Source organism: Sturnus vulgaris, chromosome 31 (assembly GCF_052056855.1).
Source record: "Sturnus vulgaris isolate bStuVul1 chromosome 31, bStuVul1.hap1, whole genome shotgun sequence".
Lineage (NCBI taxonomy): Eukaryota > Metazoa > Chordata > Aves > Passeriformes > Sturnidae > Sturnus > Sturnus vulgaris.
Window position 1 is genome coordinate 3438704 of NC_142273.1, and position 18856 is coordinate 3457559.

At 63.5% G+C, this 18856-nt stretch overlaps 3 protein-coding genes across 9 annotated transcripts in view; 2 read left to right on the plus strand and 1 right to left on the minus strand.

Annotated features, from left to right (window-relative positions):
• The first annotated feature begins 1275 nt into the window (after nucleotides 1-1275).
• F11R (F11 receptor) lies at nucleotides 1276-9643 on the plus strand. Its single transcript, XM_088154642.1, is given in 11 exon segments — nucleotides 1276-1387; nucleotides 3564-3620; nucleotides 5315-5428; nucleotides 5858-6001; nucleotides 6735-6853; nucleotides 6855-6938; nucleotides 7246-7264; nucleotides 7267-7347; nucleotides 8113-8224; nucleotides 8836-8884; nucleotides 9108-9643. Coding segments are annotated over 11 exon segments (903 nt in total). The 5' UTR covers nucleotides 1276-1299; the 3' UTR covers nucleotides 9144-9643.
• A 365-nt stretch (nucleotides 9644-10008) lies between these two features.
• Nucleotides 10009-17375, minus strand: KCNJ10 (potassium inwardly rectifying channel subfamily J member 10). Of its 7 annotated transcripts, XR_015798623.1 has the most exons (5): nucleotides 12688-12939; nucleotides 12575-12641; nucleotides 11095-12393; nucleotides 10933-10986; nucleotides 10009-10878 (listed from the first exon to the last, which is right to left on the minus strand). XR_015798623.1 is itself a non-coding variant. In XM_088154638.1 (3 exons), the coding sequence occupies exons 1-3, from the start codon at nucleotides 12811-12813 to the stop codon at nucleotides 11219-11221; spliced, it is 1368 nt and encodes a 455-aa protein (XP_088010764.1). In that variant the 5' UTR covers nucleotides 12814-12939; the 3' UTR covers nucleotides 10009-11218. The 7 variants fall into 7 exon arrangements, 4 of the variants coding, with proteins under 4 accessions (XP_088010764.1, XP_088010765.1, XP_088010767.1 ...); XR_015798621.1 differs by having other exon boundaries at nucleotides 10009-10986; XR_015798622.1 differs by having other exon boundaries at nucleotides 10933-12393.
• Nucleotides 17376-17575: 200 nt separating this feature from the next.
• The window catches only part of MPZ (myelin protein zero), a 2960-nt gene continuing 1679 nt past the window's right edge, over nucleotides 17576-18856 (plus strand). Inside the window, exon 1 of the mRNA XM_088181011.1 lies at nucleotides 17576-17693. Within this exon, the coding sequence (XP_088037137.1) occupies nucleotides 17576-17693 (118 nt within the window). The remainder of the gene's footprint in view (nucleotides 17694-18856) is intronic.

Below are 18856 nucleotides of genomic sequence, written 5' to 3' on the forward strand. Positions count from 1 at the left end.
CTCCCCCACCCCCCATTTTGCCCCTCCCCCACCCCTTTCTTCCCCCCCCCCATCCCCCTCCCCCCCCCCCCCCCCCCTCCGCGGGGTTTTGGGATTTTTTTTTTTTTTTTTTTTTTTTAAAACTCTCTCGGAATTGCAAAAAAAAAACAAAAAAAAAAAACAAAAAAGAAAAAAAAAAAAATTCCAGGAAAAAAAAAAAAAAAAAAAAAAAGAAAAAAAAAGCAAAGCGGAAAAGAAATAAAAATAGGGATTTGTTTTTTTTTTTAGGTCCTCCAGGTTCTTCCCCAAAGGGACCCCAAAATTCCCCGGGAACCCCAAAGAGACCCCAAAATTCCTCCCGGGACGCTAAAAAAATTCCAGATTCCATCTAGGAACCCCAAAACTGCCACAGATTCCCCTAAAAGGACCCCCAAATTTCCTCTGAAATTCCCGCAGGGACCTCAAAATTCTCAAAAAAAAAAATAAAAAAATTCCAGATTCCATTTAGGGAACCCCAAAACTTCCAGGAATTCCCCCAAAATTCTCCTGAACCCCCAAAATTCCTGATTCCTCCATGGGAACCCAAAAACTGCCCCAAATTTTCCCAGGAGTTCCCCCAAAGGGACCCCCAAAAATTCCTGACCCTCCCCAAGACCCCCCCCAGGATCGCCACTGGGAGGGGACTGGGATGTACTGGGGGTCACTGGTCTGAACTGGGAGCACTGGGGGAGGTCACTGGAGGTCACTGGGGGGTCACTGGGGGTCACTGGGGATCACTGGGGGTCACTGGGGGGTCACTGGGGGTCACTGGAGGTCACTGGGAGGTCACTGGGATGTCACTGGGAGGTCACTGGGGGTCACTGGTGGTCACTGGGGGTCACTGGGAGGTCACTGGGAGGTCACTGGGGTGGTCGCTGAAGGTCACTGGTCCGAACTGGTCCAAACTGGGAGCCTCGAACGGGCCCCCAGCGCCCCCTACCGGCCGAGGTTCCCGGTCGCCATGGCAACACCAGGCCACGCCCACGCCCCGCCCCGAGCGCTCTCATTGGTCAGAAGTTGCAGCTATTGGTCAGAAGTTGCAGCGCGCGCTCCCATTGGTCACCACTCCCCTCCCTCCCCACGCCCCTCCCCTCACCCAATCAAACCACGGGGGCGGGATCCCCTGACCAATCAGCGAACAGCAATTTAAACTGACAGGCGGGATAGCCAATAAATGCTCGGAGAGGGCGTGGCCTCACAGCACCTGGCGGGGTGGGCGTGGCCGGGAGGGGTGGGCGTGGCCGGGCGGGGCGGGCGCACCTGGCGCGGGGCGGTGGCGCCATGGCGGGAGCGGAGCGGGGACCTCGGGAGCGGCGAGCTGGGGAGGGCCTGTGGCTACCGCGGCTACTGCTGCTGCTGGGGGGGCTCGGTGAGTGCCGGGGGGAAATGGGGAGGGGGAAACGGGCGGGACAGGAATTGGGGAGGGGGGCGAGGGGAAGCGGAAAACGGAGGGGGAGGGGGATTGAGGAGGGAGTGAGTGGGACTGGGGAGGGGGGGGGGTCGGGAACGGCGTGGGAGAAACGGGGAGCTCTGGTGGGGTCGGTGGGTTCCGGGAGGGGCTCGGGAAAGGGAGCGGGGGTCGTTAACGGGGGGCACGTGGGGACCGGGGCGCGGCACGGTCGGTACCGGGGGTCACCCGGGGGGGGGTCAGGACCGAGGCGGGGTCACCGGAGGGGGTTCGGGCAGGGGGGGGTCGCTACAGGAAAGGTGGGGGTGTCCCTTGCTCGGTCCCGGTCTCGGTCCCGGTGGGTCCCTCGTGGCGGTGCCGGTACCGGGGAGGGTTTGGGGGGGCACCCGAGCCGGTCCCGGTACCGAAGAGGCGATGGGGACCCCCCAACCCCCAGCCCAGACGGGTTCCCGGGCGCTGCCGGTACCGGGGGGGTCTCGGTGTTTCCAGCCCGGGATCGTTCCCGGTTCGTACCGGGGCGGGGGTCCCGATACCGGCACTGCCGGGACCCCCCCGGTTCGGGGTCACCGCGAGGGGGAACAGCGGCCCCGGGACCCCCCGAACTCCCGGAGACCCCGCGGAGCACCGGGACGGGCCGGGCCCGGCTCCTCCGGGCCCCCCTGAACCCCGGGAATTTGGGGGGGTCCCGAGGTTCGGGAGGCGCATCCGGACCGGAGGCACCGGAATGGCGGTGGCGGTGGCAGGGGTGGCCCTTCCTGTCCCCTCCATTGTGTTCAACAATGCCGGGATTAACCCCATCCCTCCTGGGCTGCACCTGGCCTGAGTCGGGATTAACCAGACCCCGGCTGGGTCGGGCCCAAAACGGGTCGGGATTGGCCCAGTCCCGGTTTATTTGGACCCAAAACGGGTCGGGATTAACCCAGTCCCGGTTTATTTGGACCCAAAACGGGTCGGGATTAACCCAGTCCCGGTTTATTTGGACCCAAAACGGGTCGGGATTAACCCAGTCCCGGTTTATTTGGACCCAAAACGGGTCGGGATTAACCCAGTCCCGGTTTATTTGGACCCAAAACGGGTCGGGATTAACCCAGTCCCGGTTTATTTGGACACGAAATGGGTCGGGGTTAACCCAGTCCCGGTTTATTTGGACACGAAATGGGTCGGGATTAACCCGATCCCAAATGATTTGACCTACAAGAGATTGGGATTAACCCAATTCTGGTTTATTTGGACTCAAACCAGGTCGGGATTTGCCCAATCCCAGCAGATTTAGACCCGGTCCCGGTCGGGGTCCTTACCCCGGGCTGATCCCAAAATCCCGGGGAATGTTCCTATCCTGTTTTTTATTCCCCAGATCCACCCAAACACCCCCAAAATCCCATCCCCTCTTCCCCGAGCAGCTCCAGGCTGAGCTTCCATGGCATTCCCAGACCCCAAATCCCAATTTTTCCACCCTTTTCCCCCAAATCCCAATTTTTCTGCCATTTCCCCCCCCCCCCCCCCCAAATCCCGATTTTTCCATTTGCGCCTCTCAAATCCTTATCTTTCCCTCCTAAATCCCGATTTTTTCCCCCCCACAAATCCCGACTTTTTCCTCCCAAATCCCATTTTTTTCCTCCAAATCGCGATTTCCCCCCCCCCCCAAATCCCATTTTTTCCCCCGAAATCCCATTTTTCACCCCCAAATCCCAATTTTCCCCTCCCAAATCCCGCTTTTCCCGCCCGGGTTTCGTTTGGCAGCGGCTCGGGGTGCAAAGGTGGCACAGCAGGGTGGCGGCCGAGGCGTTCCCGGCGACATTCCCGGTGACATTCCCGCTTGGAATGAGTCACCGGCGCCAAACCCGGGCCGGAGAATGTCCCGACACCGGGGATGCGACACCGGGGGGTGACACCGGGGGGTGACACGGGGGTGTCCCCGTGCCCGCGCACGCGGAGCTCGCGGAATTGCGACATTCCCGGTCGGTTTCCTGCGAAACTGGGCAGAAACTGGGCAGGAACTGGGCAGGAACTGGGCAGGGCGGGAGGTGCCCGGACGGGATTTTCCGGCTCCCGGGCCAGGAGCCGTGACCGTGCCCGGGGCTCCCGGTGACCTCCCGGCTCCCCCCCCGGGTGGCTCAGCCCTGGTTTCTCTCGGTAGCCGCGCTGGCCACAGCCCAGGTGACCTCGGAGGACAAGGAAGTGCCGGAGCACAAATGTGAGTGTCCCCAAATGTGTCCCCAAATGTGTCCCCAAATGTCCCCAATGTGTCACCGGGTCCTGTCACCCCAGGGGATCCCAGGGTCAGGGGTGGGGGCTCCGCCTGGGGAGAGTTTGGGGGGTTGGTTTGGGGTCAGCCTGGTTTGGGGTCAGCCTGGTTTTGGGTGTTCCTGGTTTTGGGTGGTCCCAGTTTTGGGGTGATCTGGGTTTGCAGAGATCCTGGTTTTGGGTGGTCCCAGTTTTGGGTGTTCCTGGTTTTGGGTGATCCCAGTTTTGGGGTGATCTGGGTTTGCAGTGATCCTGGTTTGGGTGGTCCCAGTTTTGGGGTAATCCCACTTCAGGGTTGTCCTTGTTTTGGGGGTGATCCTGGTTTGGGCAGTCACAATTTGGGTGATCCTGGTTTGGGGTCATCCTGGTGAGGGGTGATCCCCATTCAGGGTGATCCTGGTTTTGGGGTGATCCCACTCTGGGGTGAGCCCAGTTTAAGGTGATCCCTTTTTGGATGGGACCAGTTTGGGGTGGTCTAAGTTTGAGATGATCCTGGTTTGCAGTGATCTGTTTGGGGTGATCCTGGTTTTGGCTAATCCCAGTTTGGGATGATCCTGGGTTTGGATAATCCCAGTTTGGGATGATCCTGGGTTTGGATAATCCCAGTTTGGGGTGATCCTGGGTTTTGGATAATCCCAGTTTGGGATGATCCTGGTTTTGGCTAATCCCAGTTTGGGATGATCCTGGGTTTGGATAATCCCAGCTCAGTGTTATTCCAGTTCAGGATGATCCCAGTTTGGGCTGATCCTGATCTGGGGTGATCCCAGTTTGGTTGATCCCTGTTCCAGTCCCATTCTGGGCTGATCCTGGTTCTGGGCTGATCCAGGTTTGAGCTGACCCTGGTTCTGGCTGATCTGGGTTTAGACTGGCCCTGGTTCTGGTTCTGGCCAGTCTGGGTTTGGGCTGCCCCTGGCCCTGGTTCTAGCTCTGGTCCTGGTTCTGCCAGAGCCTGGTTTGGGCTGGTCCTGGCTCTGGTCCTGGCTGGTCTGGGTTTGGGCTGGTCCTGGCTCTGGTTCTGCTGATCCCGCTGTCCCAGCTCTGGCCCTGGTTCTGCCTGATCGTGGTTTGGGCTGGTCCTGGCCTTGGCCCTGGTTCTGGTATAGCCTGATCTCGGTGTTCTGGTTCTGGCTCTGACTGGTTCTGGTGCTGGCCCTGCCTGATCCCAGTGTTCCGGTTCTGGTCCTGGCCCGGGTTCTGGTTCTGCCTGATCCCGCTGTCCCAGCCCTGTCCCGGTTCTGTCTGATCCCGATTTGGGCTGGTTCTGGCCCGGTTCTGTCTGATCCCTCTGTCCCGGTTCTGTCCCGGTTCTGTCTGATCCCTCTGTCCCGGTTCTGTCCCGGTTCTGTCTGATCCCGCTGTCCCGGTTCTGGCCCGGTTCTGTCTGATCCCGCTGTCCCGGTTCTGTCTGATCCCGCTGTCCCGGTTCTGTCTGATCCCTCTGTCTCGGTTCTGGCCCGGTTCTGTCTGATCCCGCTGTCCCGGTTCTGGCCCGGTTCTGTCTGATCCCGCTGTCCCGGTTCTGGCCCGGTTCTGTCTGATCCCGCTGTCCCGGTTCTGGCCCGGTTCTGTCTGATCCCGCTGTCCCGGTTCTGGCCCGATTCTGTCTGATCCCGCTGTCCCGGTTCTGGCCCGGTTCTGTCTCAGCCGTGGACATTCCCTGCACCGCGTTCCGCTCGGCCGGGAGCGACCCCCGCATCGAGTGGAAATTCCAGAAAGGATCCTCGCTGGGGCTCATCTACTACGGGGGGGAGCTCACAGGTACGGGGGGACAGCGGGGACAGGGGGGACCCGGGGGGGACACTGGGGACAGCAGGGGACAGCGGGGAGAGCAGGAATGGGGGGACAGCGGGCGGACCCTGTGGGGACAGTGTGGGGTCCCCGTGGGAGAGTGGAGTCCCCAAGCCCATGGGGACATTGGGGGGGTCCCCAAGCCCATGGGGACATTGGGGGGTCCCCAAGCCCGTGGGGGACATTAGGAGCTCCTTAAGCCTGTGGGGCCATGGGGGTGTCCCTGCAGTGTCCCAGCTCGGTGTCCCTGTGGTGCCATGGGAGTGTCCCCATGGTGTCCCCTCCATGTCCCAGCTCAGTGTCCCCCAGAGCCGTACCGGGGTGTCCCTGTGGGGCCATGGGGGTCACTGTGGGGGTGTCCCCCTGCTGTCCCTGCCATGTCCCAGCTCTGTCCCCCAGAGCCGTACCGGGACCGTGTCCAGTTCTCCCGCACGTCCATCCGGTTCCAGTCGGTGACCCGGGAGGACAGCGGGAAGTACATCTGTGAGGTGGTGGGGGATGGCAGCCACATCTCCAAGAGCGAGGTCAACCTCATCGTCCAGGGTGAGGCCACCACTGTCCCCACCCCTGGCCGTGTCCTTGTCACCCACCCCTGGCCTTGTCCATGTCCCTTGTCCCCTCCCTGCCCAGGATTTGTTGTCCCAACCTTCAATGGGGACACCCAGCCAGGAGGGAGGGACACTGTCGCTGTCCCTTGGCTGTGTCCAGGCAGTGCTGGTCCCCATCCCTGGGGTGACTTTGGGTGGTGCTGGTCACTGTCACTGTCCAGTGCCTGTCCCTGTCCCTGTGGTGACTCCAGGCGATTCTGTCACTGTCCCTGGGGTGACTCCAGACGGTGCCGTCCCTGTCCCCGTCCCTGTCCCCATCTCTGTCCCCGTCCCTGTCCCCATCCCCGTCCCTGTCCCCGTCCCTGTCCCCATCCCTGTCCCTGTCCCCGGGGTGGCTCCAGACGGTGCTGTCCCCGTCCCTGTCCCCGTCCCTGTCCCCATCCCTGTCACTGTCCCCGGGGTGGCTCCAGACGGTGCTGTCCCTGTCCCCATCCCTGTCCCCGTCACTGTCCCCATCCCTGTCACTGTCCCTGTCCCTGGGGTGGCTCCAGACGGTGCCATCCCCGTCCCCATCCCTGTCCCCATCCCCGTCCCTGTCCCCATCCCTGTCTCCGTCACTGTCCCCATCCCTGTCACTGTCCCTGTCCCTGGGGTGGCTCCAGGCGGTGCCATCCCTGTCCCCATCCCCGTCCCCGTCCCCGTCACTGTCCCCGTGTGTCCCCCCGCAGTGCCCCCTGGCAAGCCGCTTGCCCACGTGCCCAGCTCTGTCACCGTGGGTGCCCGGGCCGTGCTGCGCTGCTCGGAGGAGCAGGGCTCGCCCCCGCCCACCTTCCGCTGGTACAAGGACTGGCACGGAGCTGCCTCAGGACCCCAAATCCAGCCCCGCCTTCCGCAACTCCTCCTACAGCCTGGACCCGAGAACGGGGGAGCTGGTCAGTGCCCGAGGCCTCCCTGCCCTCTGCTTCTCCCTTTTCTCCTTTTTTCCTGCCCTTTTCTCCTTTTTTCCTGCCCTTTTCCCCCTTTTTTCCCGGCCTTTTCCCCATTTTTCCTGCGCTTCTCCCTCTCCCTTCTCCACTTTTTCTTTTTCCCCTTCCCTCCTCTTTCTTCCCCAACTCTTTCCCTCTCCTCCTCTTTTTCTTCTTCTTCCCTTCCTCCATTTCTCCCCCATTTTTCCCCATTTCCCCCATTTTTTTCCCCTCGTTTTTCCCCATTTTTCCCTGATCCCTGCCCCTTTTCCAGGTTTTTGAGCCTGTGGGGGCTGGGACACGGGTGATTATCACTGCGAGGCCTCCAACAACGTGGGGACCCCCCAGAAATCCGACGTGTTCCGCATGGAGGCCAGTAAGGATCGACCCCGATCCCAAACCCGACCCCAATCCCATTCCTGATCCCAAACCCGATCCCATTCCTGCCCCTCCCGGCCCTTCTCCGGCCCCGCCCCCAGGATCGGCCTCATTAATTATGTTAATGAGCCCCGGGATAGCAGGAATGTGGGAATGGCCCATCCCACATTTGGAGCTGGGAACCCCAAAATTCCCACTGGGATCTTTTTTCTTTTGAGATCCAGCTGCTCCCCAGGTGGATCCAACCCCAATCCCAGCCCCACTTGGAATCAGGAACCCCAAAATTCCTGCTGGGATCTGTTCCCTGCTGGGATCCATCCCACTCCAGCTGGATCCAATCCCAGTTCCACTTGGAATCAGGAACCCCCAAAAATTCCTGCTGGGATCCAGCTGCTCTCCAGGTGGATCTGACCCTAATCCCAGCCCCATTTGGAGCTGGGAACCCCAAAATTCCCACTGGGATCAGCTCCCAGATGGATTCAGCCCCAATCCCAGAATTCCCACTGGGATCAGCTCCCAGATGGATTCAGCCCCAATCCAGAATTCCCACTGGGATCAGCTCCCAGATGGATTCAGCCCCAATCCCAGTCCTGTTTGGATCCAGGAACCCTAAAATTCCCACTGGGATCTGTTCCCTGCTGGGATCCATCCCCCTCCAGTTGGATCCAGCCCCAATCCCAGAATTCCCACTGGGATCAGCTCCCAGATGGATCCAGCCCCATTTGGATTTGGGAACCCCGAATTCCCCTGATTCCCTGCCCAGGTGAGGTGAACGTGGGGGGCATCGTGGCCGCCGTGGTTCTGCTGCTCCTGGTCCTGGCACTCGCCGGCTTCGGGGTCTGGTTCGCCTACAGCCGTGGCTACTTCAGCAGTGAGTGACTGGGATGGACTGGGAACGGACTGGGATGGGCTGGGAATGGACTGGGATGGACTGGGACGGGCTGGGATGGGCTGGGGATGGACTGGGACGGGCTGGGAACGGACTGGGATGGGCTGGGATGGGCTGGGAATGGTTTGGGATGGACTGGGACAGGCTGGGAATGGACTGGGAATGGTTTGGAATAGACTGGGGCTGGTTTGGGATGGGCTGGGACGGACTGGGAATGGACTGGGGCGGACTGGGAATGGTTTGGAATAGACTGGGGACAGTTTGGGATGGGCGGGGATGGACTGGGATTGGAATGGGACGGACTGGGAATGGTTTGGGACGGACTGGGATGGACTGGGAATGACCCCATGGATCCGGAAATGGCCCGGGAATGTCCCCGTGTCCCCTCCCCTGATCCCATTTTTTCCCTTTTTTCCAGAAAAAACAGAGTGAGTCCCTCCAGAGCCACCTCCTGCTCCTGGGTGATCCCACCCCCCCCCCCCCCCCCGTGTCCCTTTGGTGTCACCCCGGTGTCACCTCCATCCCTCGGGGTGTCCCCCGGTGGGGACAGAGGGGACACCGAGGGGGTGGCACATCCCAATCCCCATTTCCCCGCAGTGCCGGCGGGAAGAAGGTGATTTACAGCCAGCCCTCACGGCGCAGCGAGGTGAGGACACCCTGGGGACACCCTGGGGACACCCTGGGGACACCCTGGGGACACCCTGGGGACCTGCCACCACCCTGCGGGGACAGACAGCCCGGTGTCCCCGGTGTCCCTTGGCAGGAGGGTCCCGCGGGGTGGGGATGGGGGTGGTGGGGGGTGATGGTGTCACCTGTGATGTCCCTTTGTCCCCATTGATGTCCCCATGGATGTCCCCGTGTCCCCACAGGGCGAGTTCAAGCAAACCTCCTCGTTCCTGGTGTGACGTCACCCCCGCCCCCCCCCCCCCCCGGACACTTTTTCCCAATTCCCGGAATTCCCGCGGGATTTTCGCTGCCGTTTTTTTTTTAAAAAAATTCCTCGCCCGGTGCCTTCGCCGCCGCTGCCTCTGGAACTTGGGGGGGGCTGGGGGGGGTCCCTGTGTCCCCACTTCTGTCCCCTCTTTGTCCCCCTTGTCCCCCCCTTTGTCCCCCTTGTCCCCCCCTTTGTCCCCCCCTTTGTCCCCTGTTCATACCTCCCTTGTCCTCCGCCGTTGTCCCCCCTTTTGTCCCCTCCCATTGTCCCCTTCTCCCCCTCTTTGTCCCCTTTTGTCCCTCCCTTGTCCCCTCACCTCGTTCCCCCCTTGTCGTCCCCTCCCCCCGTTGTCCCCTCCTTGTCCCCTGGGGGGCTCTGGGAGGGGGCGGGGACACCACGAGTGTCCCACTGGTCCCAGTCTATACTGGGATGGGGGGGGGAGGGGTACTGGAAATAAACCTGTGTCCTTTACCTGGCGTGGTGACACTGGGGGGGACACTGGGGGGGTCCCTGGGGACACTGGGGGGGTCTCTGGGGACGTTGAGAAGATTTTGGGGGGATCCAGGGGACATTGAGGGGACATTGTGGGGGGACCTTGGGGACTGAGAGACATTGAGGGGGGTCCCTGGTGACACCGGGGGACCCTTTGGGACCCTTGGGGACATTGTGGGGGGTGGGGGGACACCGTGGGGACACTGGGGACACCCCCCACCATCGACGTCACCTTTATTGAACTCCTGCCCTCCCCCCCCGCCCCCAAACCGAGCTCGGGCCCCCCCGGGGTGGGGGGGGAGGGGCGGTTTTGGGGGGTCCCGGGGGGGGGTCCCGCTCCTTCCTCATTATTGACACCTTTAATTAGTGGCACTAATTGCCCCGGCGCGGGGGGGGCCGCGTTAATTGCGGGGTCTACGTTAAGCAGCAGCGACGGGCGGGGGGAGGGGACCCCGGCCCGGGGGGAGGTGGGGGGGGAGGGGACACGGTGGCCGATTATCGGTGACACCCCGGGGGGACCCCCCGACACTGCCCGGAGTGGGGGGGAGGGGACAGGGAGGGGGGTCCAGCGCTCGGGGGGCTCTGGGGGGGGTGGGGGGGGGTCTCCTGCCTCAGTTTCCCCTGGGGGGAGGGGAGCAGCGGCCCCCTGGGGACTGGTGGCACCTCCAGGGGTTGGTGACACTTTTGGGGTGGTGGCACCTCCGGGGTTCGGTGGCAATTCCAGGCATTGGTGGCACTTTGGGGCTGCTGTCACCTCAGGGCTGGTGGCAACTCCAAGCTTTGGTGTCACCTTCAAATGTTGGTGACGCCACCAGGCACTGGTGTCACTTTGGGGCTGGTGGCACCTCCAGATGTTGGTGACACTTCCAAGGACTGGTGACACCACCAGGGCTGGTGACACCCCAGCACCGATGACACTCGGGGGGTGGTGGCTTCTTCAGACACTGACATCCCCTTGGGGCTGGTGGCACCTCCAGGGCCTGGTGACACTCTGGGACTGGTGACACTCTGGGACTGGTGACACCTCCAGGTGTTGGTGACACTTCTGGGCGTTGGTGACACCTCCAGACACTGGTGTCCCATTGAAACTGGTGAAAACTCCAAACTTCCACACTTGGTGACACTCTGAGGCTGGTGACACTTCCAAGCATTGATGACACCTCCAGGGCTGGTGGCACCTCCAGGTGTTGGTGTCGCCTGGAATCCAGTGACACCTCCAGACACTGGTGTCCTTTTGGGGCTGGTGACAATTCCAGGGCTGGTGACACCTCCAGACATTGGTGTCCCTTTGGGGCTGGTGACAATTCCAGGGCTGGTGCCACCTCCAGACATTGGTGTCCCTTTGGGGCTGGTGACACTTCCAGGGCTGGTGCCACCTCCAGACATTGGTGTCCCTTTGGGGCTAGTGCCACCTCCGGGGCTGGTGCCACCTCCAGACACTGGTGTCCCCTCAAATCCGGTGCCACCTCCAGCATCCTCCACCACGCCCTTGCCCCGGTGCCACCCGGGCTCCGCCGCCACCCCGGTGCCGATGTCACCTCCGTGTCCCCCCCCTCAGACGTTGCTGATGCGGACGCTGAGCGGGGCCCCCTCCCCTTCCCGCTCCGCCTCCCTCAGCGACTCCTCCAACTTCACCTTCTCGGGGTCCCCGAACCGCACGGCCTCGTGGTGACAGCAGGGCGACGCCACCTTCACCACGCGGTCGAAGAGGCTGAAATCGGCCACGTACTTGCCGCTGGCCGACAGCGAGATGGCCGGCGTGAACTCGTAGCCCCACAGGATCTCCTCGGGCAGGTAGGACGTGCGCACCTGGCACGTGGCGCTGGTGGATTCCACGGTGCCGCTCAGGATGACCACGAGCTCGAAGTCGCCGTCCCCCGAGCGCAGGGACACGTCCCGCAGCGGGCTGGCCTCGTCCACCACGTGATAAAAGGTGAGGGGCAGGATGAGGAAGGGGCTGTCCGAGGACGTGTCCACCTGGAAGTCCACGTTGAGCTGGTTGAGGCGGACGCTCTCGCCCTCCTTGGTCAGGTGTGTCTGCAGCAGCTTCCCGGTCACCTGGCAGCCGATCAGGAGGCTTTTCCTCATGTTGGCCACGCGGATCATCAGGCACGTTTTACCGTCGTGCTGCGCCACCACGGCGTTCTGGCTGAACTTGATGGTCTCGGCGCGTTTCTTGGGCCGAGCGATCTTGGCCAGGAAGGTGCCGGTGATGAAGATCTCCAGGATGGTGGTGAGCACCAGCTGAGTGATGAGCAGCACGATGGCGAGCGGGCACTCCTCGCTGATGTAGCGGAAGCCGTAGCCGATGGTGGTCTGAGATTCGAGCGAGAAGAGGAAGGCTCCGGTCAGCGTGTGCACCTGCATCACGCACGGCGTGTGGTTGGCGGGAGGCTCGAACTCCAGCAGGTCACCGTGAGCCGCGGCCACCAGGTACCAAACCACGCCGAAAGCGAACCACGTGCCCGCGAAGGTGGCGGAGAAAAGCAGGAGCTTGTAACGCCACTGCAGGTCGATGAAGGTGGTCCACAGGTCCTTGAGGTACAGGAAGCGCTTGTCCGAGATGTGCTCCATGCGCACGTTGCTGCGGCCGTCCTTGGTCAGCACCCGGCGCCGCCGCAGCCCCGGCCCCATCAGAGGGCGGCTGTCGGTCTGGGTGGTCTGGCTGTAATACACCTTGGTGGAGGACGTCATCTGAGGGGACAGGTGAGGGTTAGGGTGAGGGACAGGTGTGGGACAGGTGGGAGATGTCATCCGAGGGGACACAGGGACAGGTGAGGGACAGGTGTGGGACGGGTGTGGGACAGGTGGGGGATGTCATCTGAGGGGACAGGTGAGGGATGGGTGTGGGATGGTGTGGGACAGGTGAGGGTTAGGGCTAGGGACAGGTGTGGGACGGGTGTGGGACAGGTGAGGGATGGGTCTGGGACAGGTGGGGGATGCCATCTGAGGGGACACGGGGACAGGTGAGGGACAGGTGGAGGGAGTTGGGTGGAGAACATCATCTGGGGGGATACGGACAGGTGGAGGGCATGATCAAGGGGACATAGGGACAGGTGAGGGACAGGTGAGGGACAAGTGGAAGGGGTCATCAAAGGGGACCCAGGGAGAGGTGGAGGACATCCTCCTCCATCATCATCCTCCTCCATCCTCCCTCCTCCATCATCCTCGGGCTCATCCCAGCTCAGGGGGGAATTGGGGGGTCATCCCTGTACCTGTCCATCCCTTTGTCCCCCCCCGTGTCCCTCTGTCCATCCTCATATCCCTCCGTGTGCCCCCCCATTCCCAAATCCCCCCGTGTCCCCTCTGTGTCCCCCCCGTGTCCCTCCCCTGTCCCCTGGCAGCTCCGGTGCCCGTGGAATTGTCCCGGGAGTCCGGGAGGAAGAGGAAGGGATGAATGGGAGGTGACAGGGACAAATGGCCGGGGGCAGCGCCAGGCGCCTCCCCGGTGTCCCCGTGTCCCGGTGTCCCCATCCCAAAAAAGGCCCTTTCAGCCCCCGCCAGCCTCTGGCCCCGCCACCGTTTCCGCCGCGGAAGGGCAGCGTGCCGGGGACACGGGGACACGGGGACACCGGGAGGGGGTGGCACCACGGGGGGGTCTCCTTGGAGCCCGGTGTCCCCGTGCCCGCCAAAGCTGGGGGACACTGGTGGCACGGGTGGCACTGCCACTGGCCTGGCTGCCACAGAAAGGTCCTGGAAGGGACATCGGTGTCCCCAAAGAGGGGACACGGAGCTGCTCCTTCCCGCATGGGCTGTCCAGGTGTCCCTGGAGCCACCGTGTCCCCACAGAGCCACTGAGTGTCCCCAAAGCCACTGAGTGTCCCCAAAGCCACCATGTGTCCTCAAATTCTTGGGGGTGCCCAGGGGCCTCCCATGTCCCTGAAGTCACTGTGCCCTCATGTCCCCAGAGCCACCGTGCGCCCCCAAAGCCACCGTGTCCCCCACCCCCTGCACACGCTGGGCTCCCCTGCCTCCCTCTAGGGTGGTCCCGACCCCCTTCTTTGGGTCCTGCTCCCCTTCCTTTGTCTCCTGACCCCCCCCTTTCTGCTCCCCACCCCCTTTTTTTTTATTCTCCCCATCCCCCCCGCCTCATTTTTGGGGTCACCGCCCCCTCCGTGGGCCCCACGTGCCCCTCGTGCCCCCCGGGCGTGCTCCGGTGGCCGGACACGGCTCGGGACAAGCCGCAGCTTGTTCCCGGTGCCCGCGGCACACCCGGTTACCCATTAACCCCCCCACACACACCCCCCCGTGCCTCAGTTTCCCCTGGGGGGTGGGGGGGTTCTGGTCACTTTGGGGGGGTCACCACAGAAGCCCGGCCCTACATGGGGGGTCCAGGCTGGCTGGGTGGGGGTGGGGGTGGCCCCAGGGACACGTCCCCGTTCCCCGCGTCCCGCTGGCACCGGCAGCGCGGGCACGGTTCCCACGGCACGGCGGTGCCAGGCGTGACCGGGCACCCCGCCAGCCGCGCCCCCCCCCCCTCCACCGCCCCCAAACTGGGGCCAGGGGCTGCTCCCTACTGGGGTAACTGGGATTTGGGGGGGGGGGGAGTTGGGGACCGACCCCCCGGCCCCACGGCGGGGTCCCCTCAGTTGAGGATGGGGGCGCGGGGTGGGTGCAGCGGGGTTGGAGCGGGGGGTGGCGGTGGCGGGGGGGGGGGGGACAGGGACGGGGACAGGGGACAGTGGGGCCATTGTGCGGCCGGAGCCGAGGTTTCAATGGGGCTGGCGGGGGGACAAAGGCGCTTTGACGGAGCCCTCGTTAAGATGCAGAGCCCCGCGCGCCCGCCACCGCCAGAGAGGGGGTCCCGGGGGGACCGCGACACCGCCAGGGCCGGCGAGGGGACACTGGGACCCCTCTGCCACCGAGGGGACACTGGGACCCCTCTGCCACCAAAGGGGACACTGGGACCCCTCTGCCACCGAGGGGACACTGGGACCCCACTGCCACCGAGGGGACACTGGGACCCCTCTGCCACCGAGGGGACACTGAGACCCCACTGCCACCGAGGGGACACTGGGACCCCTCTGCCACCGAGGGGACACTGGGACCCCTCTGCCACCGACATTGTCACCGAAAGGGACACAGGGACCCCAATGTCACCAAAGGGGACGCAGGGACCCCTCTGCCACCGAAAGGGTCATAGAGACCCCACTGCCACCAAGGGGACACTGGGACCCCTGTGCCACTGAAGGGGACACTGGGACCCCTCTGCCACCGAGGGGACACTGGGACCCCACTGCCACCAAAGGGGACACAGGTACCCCACTGCCACCGAGGGGACGCAGGGACCCCACTGCCACCAAAGGGGACACAGGTACCCCACTGCCACCGAGGGGACGCAGGGACCCCACTGCCACTGACATTGTCACCTAAAGGGACGCAGGGACCCCACTGCCACCGCCACGGCCACCGAGAGGGATGCAGGGACCCCATTGCCACCGACACTGTCACCAAGGAGACGCAGAGTCCCCACTGCCACCGGCACTGCCAGCGCAAGGGCCCCGGGGCACCCCCGACACCATCAGGGCCACCAAGAGTGGCACAGAGACCCCGCTGGCACTGCCACGGGCACCGCGGGGGGCACAGGGACCCTGATCGTTACTGTCACTGTCACCACACGGGGCCCCTGACACCGCCATGGCCCCCTGAGGGGACACGGGACCCCCATTGTCACCGACACGGCCACTGAGGGGGCACAGGGACCCCCGTCATTGCTGCCAATGTCACCTCAGGGGTCTCCTGACACTGCCATGGTCCCCGTGGGGGGCACAGGGACCCCCAGTAACCCCCCCAGTGTGGGGCTCAGAGGTTCCCTGTCACTGTCACGGCCACCACCGGGGTCCTGTCACTGTCACGGCCACCATGGGGGTCCTGTGGCTCCTGTGTCACTGTCACGGCCACCACCAGGTCCCAGGGGTCCCCTGTCACTGCCAATGCCACCATGAGGGTCCCAGGCCCTGCTCTGGCCCTGCTGTGTGTCCTGAGGGTCCCCTGTCCCCCTCCCACGGCCCCACTGGGGGTCCCGGGGGTGTCCCCGTCCCCATGGTGACCATGAGGGTCCCGGGGGTGTCCCCTGCCCACCACAGCCAGGATGGGGGACCCAGCACAGGGGGACCCCAAAGTGATGCCTCAGCTCACACCTGAGATAAGGGATGATGGGATAAAGCACACCTGGGATAATCCTCACCTGGGATATTCATACATGGGGTAAACCACACCTGGGATAACCCAAACCTGGGATAATTCATACCTGGGATCAACCACACCTGGGATAACCCAAACCTGGGATAACCCAAACCTGGGATAAACCACACCTGGGATAATTCATACATGGGGTTAAACCACACCTGGGATAACCCAAACCTGGGATAAACCACACCTGGGATAATTCATACCTGGGATAATTCATACCTGGGGTTAAACCACACCTGGGATAACCCACACCTGATAAACTACACCTGGGATAAGAGATGCCAGGGTAATGCACACCCAGTATAAACCACACATGGGATAATCCAAACCTGGGATAATTCACACCTGGGATAACCCAAACCTGGGATAATTCATACCTGGGATAAACCACACCTGGGATAACCCAAATTCCAGGATAACCCAAATTCCAGGATAACCCACTCCTGGGATAACCCATGCCAGGGATAACCCAAATTCTGGGATAACCAAATTCTGGGATAACCCACACTCAGGATATCCCACACCTGGGATAACCAACCCACAGCTGGGATAACCCAAATTCCAGGATAACCCAAATTCCAGGATAACCCAAATTCCAGGATAACCCATTTCCCAGTCCAGCTGTGGGACGGCCCATCCCAGCCAGGGCTGGGGGACAATAAAGGGGGGACCTGGGGGGTGCTGTGTGTGTGTCCCCCCCCTCCCCCATCTGCTGTCCCCACCCCGGGAGATGGGAGAATCCACTGGGAATGGGAACAGTGGGATGGGGGGACATGGGGACAGGGGACATGGGGACAGGGGGACATGGGGACAGGGGGACATGGGGACAGGGGGACATGGGGACAGAGGGACATGGGATGGGATGTGGGGCACAGGGGACACAGGGATGGGGCACAGGGGACACAGGGACATGGGGTATAGGGACAGGGGCCTTGGGGACAGAGGATACGGGATATGGGGACATGGGATGGGGACGGGGGGCACAGGATGGGGATTTGGGATCTGAGGATATGGGGACCCAGGGGTATGGGGACACATGGCTGTGGGGCATGGGGACACTGGGATATGTGGGGCCATGGGGATGCAGGGACACGGGGACGTGGTGAGACGTGACATGGGGACATCGGGACATGGGGACAGGGAGAAATGAGGATATGGGAATGTGGGACACAAGGATTTAGGGACGGGGGATGAAGGACTTGGGGACACGGGGATTTGGGGACACGGGCCTGGCAGAGTCACGGGGTTGTGGGGTGATGGCGACACAGGGGACAACGGGGGTGCGGTGCCACCGGAGTGGGGGGGACAAGGCGACTCGGGGCTCCCCTCTCCAGCACCGGTGCCATCCCAGTGCCACCAGCCGGTGCCCGCAGCTCTCGGGGGACCCCCGGGACCCCCCCCCCCCCCCGGCCGCCCTTACCTTGCTGGGGGGGTCGCGGGTCCCGCCGTGCTCAGCCCGGCCGGCTCCCCATGGGCTTTATGGCTCGGCGGGGCCGCGGCGGCGGGACGGGCACCCCCCCCAACCCCCCCCCCCCCCCCCCGCGGAACCGGGGGGGGCCCGGGGCTGGGAGGAGCCGCCGGGGGCGGGCCGGGGGTTAATGGGGTGGAAAAGGAGCCGGCCGGCACCGGGTCACGTTACCGGGCACTGGGGGGGGGGGCTGGGGACCGGCAATGCCATGGGGGTCCCGGTGGGGGAATGGGGGAGGGGGATATCCGGGCATGGGGACCGCCATGGGGGGTCTCGGTGGGGACACCAGGGGGATGTCCAGGCATGGGCAGCGGCCCCCGGGGTCCTGGCGGTGTCCCCCGGGCACCGGCACCGTCACTCGGGGTCCCGGTGGGGTTGTCCGGGCATTGGCACCTGCACCGGGGGTCCCGGCGGGGGCACCGCAGGGTCCGGGCAGGGTCCCCCGGGCACCGGGGGGCGTCCCGGGGATGTGACCCCTCCTCATCGCCACCCGGAGCATCCTCGTGCGGGGTCACGCGTGTGCACAGACCACCCCACACCGCGTGGGTGCCACTGAGGGGGTCCTGGGGCCGGGGGGTGAGGGGTGAGGGGCTGTGGGTTCGGGGTCCGTGGGTCTGGGAGATGTGGAGTGCGGGTCCGTGGGATCGGTGTCCATGGGGTCTGGGGATGCGGGGTCAGTGGGGTCCGTGGGGTCCGTGGGGTGCAGGTCCATGAATCTGTGGGGTCAGTGGGGCCCGTGGGGTCCGTGGGGTCAGTGGGGTCAGTGGGGTCAGTGGATCCCGTGGCCGTGGGGTCTGAGCATTGTGGGGTGCGGGTCCGTGGGATGTGGGACTGCGGGGTTTGGGGTCCGTGGGTCCCGTGGGTCCGAGTGTCCGTGGGTGAATGGCATTGTCCGTGTGTCCGTGTGTCCGAGTGTCCGAGTGTCCGTGTGTCCGTGTGTCCGTGTGTCCGTGTGTCCGTGTGTCCGTGTGTCCGTGTGTCCCGGTGTCCGTGTGTCCGTGTGTCCATGTGTCCCTGTGTCCGTGTGTCCGTGTGTCCGTGGGTTAATGGTATGTCCATGTGTCCGAATGTCCATGTGTCCGAATGTCCGTGTGTCCGTGTGTCACAGTGTCCGTGTGTCCGTGTGTCCGTGTGTCCCGGTGTCCATGTGTCCGAATGTCCGTGTGTCCGTGTGTCCGTGTGTCACAGTGTCCGTGTGTCACAGTGTCCGTGTGTCCGTGTGTCCATGTGTCAGTGTCCCTGTGTCCGTGTGTCCGTGTGTCCCTGTGTCACAGTGTCCGTGTGTCCCCTGTGTCCGTGTGTCCGTGTGTCCCGGTGTCCGTGTGTCCCGGTGTCCGTGTGTCCCGGTGTCCGTGTGTCCCTGTCCGTGTGTCACAGTGTCCGTGTGTCACAGTGTCCGTGTGTCCGTGTGTCCGTGTGTCCCTGTGTCCCTGTGTCAGTGTCCGTGTGTCCCTGTGTCCGTGTGTCACAGTGTCCGTGTGTCCGTGTGTCCGTGTGTCACAGTGTCCGTGTGTCCCCACGCCAGGCCCTGA

What these genes read in the sequence shown, in the direction of transcription:
- KCNJ10 (XM_088154638.1), bottom strand. Translation starts at nt 12,813, where the DNA reads ATGGAGGAGGATGATGATGGAGGAGGATGTCCTCCACCTCTCCCTGGG. An exon ending in CCCTTGATCATGCCCTCCAC is followed by an intron (nt 12,642 to 12,687) that starts CTGTCCGTATCC and finishes AACTCCCTCCAC; the next exon opens with CTGTCCCTCACCTGTCCCCG. An exon ending in GTCCCAGACCCATCCCTCAC is followed by an intron (nt 12,394 to 12,574) that starts CTGTCCCACACC and finishes CCTGTCCCACAC; the next exon opens with CTGTCCCTCACCCTAACCCT.